The sequence below is a fragment of the Cynoglossus semilaevis genome, chromosome 16 (assembly GCF_000523025.1).
Source record: "Cynoglossus semilaevis isolate Cse_v1.0 chromosome 16, Cse_v1.0, whole genome shotgun sequence".
Classification (NCBI taxonomy): Eukaryota; Metazoa; Chordata; class Actinopteri; order Pleuronectiformes; family Cynoglossidae; genus Cynoglossus; species Cynoglossus semilaevis.
Genome location: NC_024322.1, coordinates 18,236,236 through 18,242,143, shown reverse-complemented (window position 1 = coordinate 18,242,143; position 5,908 = coordinate 18,236,236). Strand labels below are relative to the sequence as shown.

The 5,908-nt window shown below is 44.2% G+C and overlaps 1 protein-coding gene across 3 annotated transcripts in view; it reads right to left on the bottom strand.

The window, feature by feature from the left end:
- Positions 1-596: 596 nt before the first annotated feature.
- Positions 597-5,908, bottom strand: part of LOC103392487 (neuropilin-2-like) — a 74,016-nt gene continuing 68,704 nt past the window's right edge. For all 3 annotated transcript variants that reach the window (XM_008329108.3, XM_025063644.1, XM_025063645.1), the window contains exons 17-18: positions 3,127-3,189; positions 597-2,901 (exon numbers count right to left, since the gene is read on the bottom strand). In XM_008329108.3, the coding sequence (XP_008327330.1) occupies positions 2,576-2,901; positions 3,127-3,189 (389 nt within the window). In that variant the 3' untranslated portion in view covers positions 597-2,575. The remainder of the gene's footprint in view (positions 2,902-3,126; positions 3,190-5,908) is intronic.

Below are 5,908 nucleotides of genomic sequence, written 5' to 3'. Positions count from 1 at the left end.
TCCCCCCCCCCCCCCCCCGGCCCCCCCCCCCCCCAGAGAAACACACTAGAACCTGGATTCTTCACACACTGAGGAAAAAACAAAGACGGAGGGAGAAGTCAGCTGGGACTTTTCACCGTCCCTGACCTTTCTGTGTCTCTGACCCTTGGACTTGACCTTCACATCTTCGTTAGGTTTGTTTGTGTCTGTCTGTCTGTGTATTATCTGAATGGATATGTTCATGTGCTGAGTCAGCAGCCTGATGTGGTGAGGATAAAGTTAGGGGTCGAGGGCTGAATGAACGCCAAAAAAAAAATCTTTAGAGTGAGAAGTTTTCAGGGTCAAATGTGTTGTCTCCTCTAGGGGGCGCCACAGCAGAAAACGAAGAAAAATAAATTGCGCTGATGTGAGAATGAAGAGATGGAATCATTAAAAGAAATGTAAATCATTAATACTGACATTGGCAACTTGAGCGTTTTACGTTTCTCCGTCTGCGTGTGTGTAAATGTTCGGATGTTCGGTGTTGTTTCGTTACCTAGCCATTAACTTTTAACTAATTTAAATAAACCACAGCAGCGTCAGGCTACGTTCACAACGCAGGTCTAGTTCAACAATTCTTTTTTTTTTTTTTGCTAAGATCTGAGGTTTAGTGACCGCCATCGGACGTCAGCGTGGACGGTCTACAGACCTGAACGAAGAACACACGCTGTGTTTGTGAAAAATAAAGATGGACGGAGATGGACTCTGACAATCAGTCACTCTGAGATTTCACTTCGAAACCCAGGATATGAATCTGATCTAGGAGCAAGAATGAAAAAACGAACCTGGAAAAAAAAAAAAATCTAATTTGTACTTTGTTGACGATTCTTGGTCTTTAACCCTTTGGGAGTTCCTACAAAGTCGTGAAAACAATCAGATCAGTCTGCAGCGTGATCACAGCTGTGTTTCCTTCAGAATCTGACGACTGCATGTAACATGTTTTTTTTTTTGAGTTTTTTCGGGGCTTGAAAAAGTCAAATCTTTAACAACATGCATCGTCCGTAGAATCTTCACTATAAAACTAGACTTTTCACGGTCGTCTTCAAACCCTCTGTCTCTCTGTCCACATGTCTTCTTGTTTCTGTGTGTTTGTGCGTGTCTGCGTCTCCTCCTCCTCCTCCTCCTCTTCTTCATCAGCAGCACTGGCCCTCCTCAATGGCTGTCCTCCGATACAGCGTACACTGTAGTTAGCTTAAGGCTCGAATGTGTGTTGAAGAAAGTCAACGCTGGGATTCCTCGGCCTTTCTTCCTTCGTCTGTCTTTAAGTGTCCTTCATTGACGGGCTGAAAACCCAGAGCGGTGGTCAACAGGCAGCTGATTGGTCAGTCCCTTCTCCGCTCAGACTCTCTCAACACTTCGTGCACCAACACAGCTCTTTGGCAATCCATAGGTTGCAGTTAAAAAACAATCACTGACATTTTGTCGACACAGTGTCTGTCCATTTTTTGGGCGTCATACACGTCTTGAAAAGCAAAAAATATAGATATATACGAAAGACAAACTCTAGAATACGTTTGTTCTAAAGCACAACTCCATAACAGCATTAGATTTAGACCCGACTCCTCATCAGCGTCCGGATTCTCACCTGTCACGGAAATGTGTCAAAATAGAAAATGTCAACAGTCGGGACCGCGGAGTCCAACACAACGCTAACAAAGTAAGTTTTTAAGAATGACATTAAAAGCTCTACGGGGCGGGGGGGCGGTGGGGGGTTGTTTGTGTGGGGGGGGGGGCACAAACTGAAGCTGGCTTTTCTTCACCATGTTTCCAACAGACACAAAACTAAACTGTCACCATCACTCTTCTATGCCACTGGTTTCACAAAGCGCAGACTGGAGCGAGCGAGCGAGTGAGCTAGCGCCGTACGGCGGGCTAACGGACGGTAGAACTCATATCTAGAACTTTCAAAAACATAAAGAAAAGAAAAAGAAAAAATGTCCTTCCCATCGTGTTTTTTTGTTTTGTTTGACTTTAAGAAAAATCTGAATCCTTTGAGTCGTGGGGTTTCATTTTCATATTGGGGCACGGAATCGAGGAGGCTTGGGGGGGGGGGGGGGCGTAACCTTGATATGTGGTCATTTGGGTAGAAAGTACCCACATCACATGGTCCACTGTTTACCAACAGTCAGTGATTCCTGCATGCTGTCGCCCCCACATTCAAATGAAGCCTCCGACGAAGAGACAAAGGGAACGTCCTCCGTCTGTGGCGTCTCACAGGGGCCGTGGTCCATGTCCTCTTCAGCTGTGTCCCAATGGCTGCTGGGACATCTGTCTATCATACTGTATGGATCTGTTCGTTACTTCATTCATTCACAAGCTTTAAGAATCGAGCAGCGTCTCCTGCAGGCGGAGGAGATCGGGGGTCCTGGGTGGTAAAAACTGGGGTCGCGGGGTCGAGGCCCGACACGTCAGTTCTGGGTTTCACGTCACCCCACGGGACATGAGAGAATAGTTGACGCAGCGGGACATCCGTCTGGGGACTTGAGGGTATTTAAAAAAACAAACAAACAAACAGTTCTTCTCTCTTTGTCCAAACGGGAAAAAAACCTTCCCGTCTTCACGCCTCCGAGCAGCACCTCTGTTGGTTGATCTTGACTTTGTGCTTGATGCCGTCGTACAGCTCAAAGTTGTAGTTCTCCAGCGTGGTGGAGGAGCGGGAGGAGAGGCCGCTGTACGAACAGGTGCAGTACAGGAGCAGGCCTGCGCACACCGCCCCCAGCAGGACGCCCAGAGAACTCATCACGATGATGGTGAGGAGGATGGGGTCCAGCGTGTAGAGCCAGGCGTTGTCCTTGTCCTTCTCTGACACCAGGGTCACAGAGGGGGGGTTCAAATCAGAGGAGGGAGTGGAGAAGGAGGACGGCCAACCAGGGAGGACGTAGTCTGGAGGGAAAAATGAAAAGACAAGGATTTATACAAATACCTAAACATTCATTGATTAATGAAAAAAATAAACATAAAATAAAAAAGAAACACAAAACTAACTGAACAAAATAAAGATGTTCTCAGTTTAAATGAAAGCACAAAAAACTCAACAACAAGAGAAAGACGAAAGGACAGAGGAGGGGGAAGAGGGAGACGAGGGGGGAGGAGGGGGGAGCAGCTCACCTCCATTGATCGGGTGCTTGTTGTTATGAACAGAATCTTTTCCAAAGTCCATGGGTCTGGGGTCTGTTAGAGAGACAGGAAGTACAACAGTATTAATGTGAGTGGAGCTGCAGTTCCCCGACAGCCCACAGGTGGTGATAACATCTCTCCATCTCTGAAGTCGTCAGCACTCAGGCCCCACTTTCGTAGATAGTAATCAACGAACACAGTCCACTCAGAGGGTGAGTGAGAGACCAATCCTGTCGCAGCTCCTCAGGTATTTACTGCGAATCATTTCATTCTTCACTGTTGTCGTTTCTGTCCGAGGGAAACGAACCAAAGTCTTCACCCTGAGCCGCACACTGAAGGCCCCGCGCTGTCATCGTGTGATCAGAATCACTGCTGCTTTATTTTCTTATGAGCTGAGGGTGAGTTTGTCTCTACAGATCAGAAACGGGCCACTCTGAGGCTGTGTCTGGGCCACAAGTGGCCCGCAGACCACCATTTGAACAGTACAATATCCTTAAGATTTCTTACACAGACATGGAGGTTGATTTATATTCTGACATGTCAAACTCCAGTCCTAGTAAGAAGAAAGTCCGGCTCCCAATTTTGACAACGCCCCCTACTGTCAGGTCCATGCTAGCCTCGCTTAAAGGGTTAACACTTTTAGAGTTTGACCCCGCTGCGGTTAACCTGCCAATGGCTACATGATTATAAGAAACCATAAGAATAACATACGATCCAAATGGTGGCTTGCGGGCCACATGTGGACCAGACAGTCCCTCAGAGTGGCCCAGTCTGGGGCTGCTAACATCTGTACGGAGACACGAGGAACCCAGTAGAACGTCTACGTCACATGGTCCTAGTCCCTCACTGCAGAAATGGACGCGAACCAATAAAAGGGACAGGAAACAGTTAAATAAAAAAAATAAGACATTTATTACCTGTCCATTACCCACAGTGCACTCTGTTCACCAAAACCATAAAAGTCAACAGGCCAAATGACTTTGCAGTGCTGATCACCGTTAAACACAGCAGCAATGAGACCAAAAACAGGTTATAATGTGAAGGCGTCAGATATTCAGCCAATGAGAAGCTGAGAAACTCATTTAGTTGATTTGAAAAAGATGCAGAGACTAATGTCCTCCTGTTGGTGGAGCTATGACACACTTTCACACGCAGCTTCAGCACAAATATGAAACCACCTTCATAAGATCCCAGGTCCGTCATATAACATGTGATTAACCCCACGGTGACAGCAGCCCCCTGGTGGAGGATCAGGAAACTGTCAAGACCATCTTTAAACACACACATCTGAACTGAAACCCATGTTTTATTCCTGTTTAGTCTAAGACAAAACAAACCAACAGTCGACTGGATTCAAATGTTTCTAACAAATACAGATGAAACGGTTGAAAAAGCTTTGATGTGATTGTGTTTTACAGCCCAGTAGGGGGCACAAGGACGTTCATTACACACAGGTCAACCTTTTACTGAGGCAGAGAAAGTACCCAGCAGTAAAAGTACCAGTACCCAGAAGTAAAAGTACTAGTACCCAGCAGTAAAAGCACCAGTACCCAGCAGTAAAAGTACCAGTAACATCGCTCCAAAATTGTTAATCCAACTGAGCAAAAGAAATAAATTTCAAATCTGTTCAATTTCCCCAGAAAGAAAACAGTGACATTACGCTTAAATGTCTTGATTCACAACCAGAAAAATCTCAGCGCACCCTAAGGGGGGCCCGCCCCCTAATTTTGGAACCACTGACTTAAGCCGAACCACTTAAATGATGAGTAATAATAAAAATAAAAAAACTTCAAGGATCATCTTATTACTTTTAAGACAAAGAACGAGATAAAAAAAAACACATTTAGCAGAAAAGGACGTTGGGCTCATTTCTTTTTAAAGACAATAAAGACAAATCGCTCCCGTCTCCTTTTGACAAACGATCGTTCAGAAAGCAAGAAATAAAGTCCTATTTTTCAGGAAAGTTAAAAAAACACTGCGAGGCCAGTAAATCAAGTGATAAACAAAGCATTTTCATTTAGGAAAAAAAAAATCAATAAGAAGTCGTTCATCACCTTAAAAACCCAGAAAGACAGAAAAAATCAAGGATTAAATAAATGTGATCAACAAGATACGGCGAGGATTTAATCACTTCAAATATGGAAATCTCAAAATAGACGTGAGATTTATGGAATAAGTCACGACATCGTTTTACTGTTAGGTTTTTTGTAGGTAGTCCTAAAATTAAAAAAAGTTTTAATGAACCTGTCTCGACCCAGTGCAGTCAAAAGGCAAATCAAATATAAATGAGGTTTAAGTGACACAAAAACAAAATCAACAATCTTCTCATAACTTCTCATTTCAGACCCTCTAGGATTGAATTCATTTTTTTTTTATATTATTATTATTAAAATGAACGTCGACCGTGAGGAGTATCACAGGAAGTCACATGAACAAAAGAAGAAAAAAAAAAGCTCCACTATTTCTGTCTGAAGAATCATCGTGTGGTTCCTGAACGGGGATTAAAACTTTTTTGCAGCTTAATTTCATCTGTATTGTCCAATTAGGGAAGAGTCAAATCAAAAGACAGGCTGATATTATAGGAGGGTGAGGAGGGGGGAAGGAGGAGGGTGAGGGAGGAGGGAAGTGTAAAATGTAGAGACGGCCTGAAGACCAGAAATGCTTACTGCAGAGTTTTATGAATCCAATCAGCTCAATTAACTAATTAGAAATATTGAAGAGCTTCAAAGTAGCCAGTGAAAAACAGAAGACGGGGGGGGGGGATTTAAAAGAA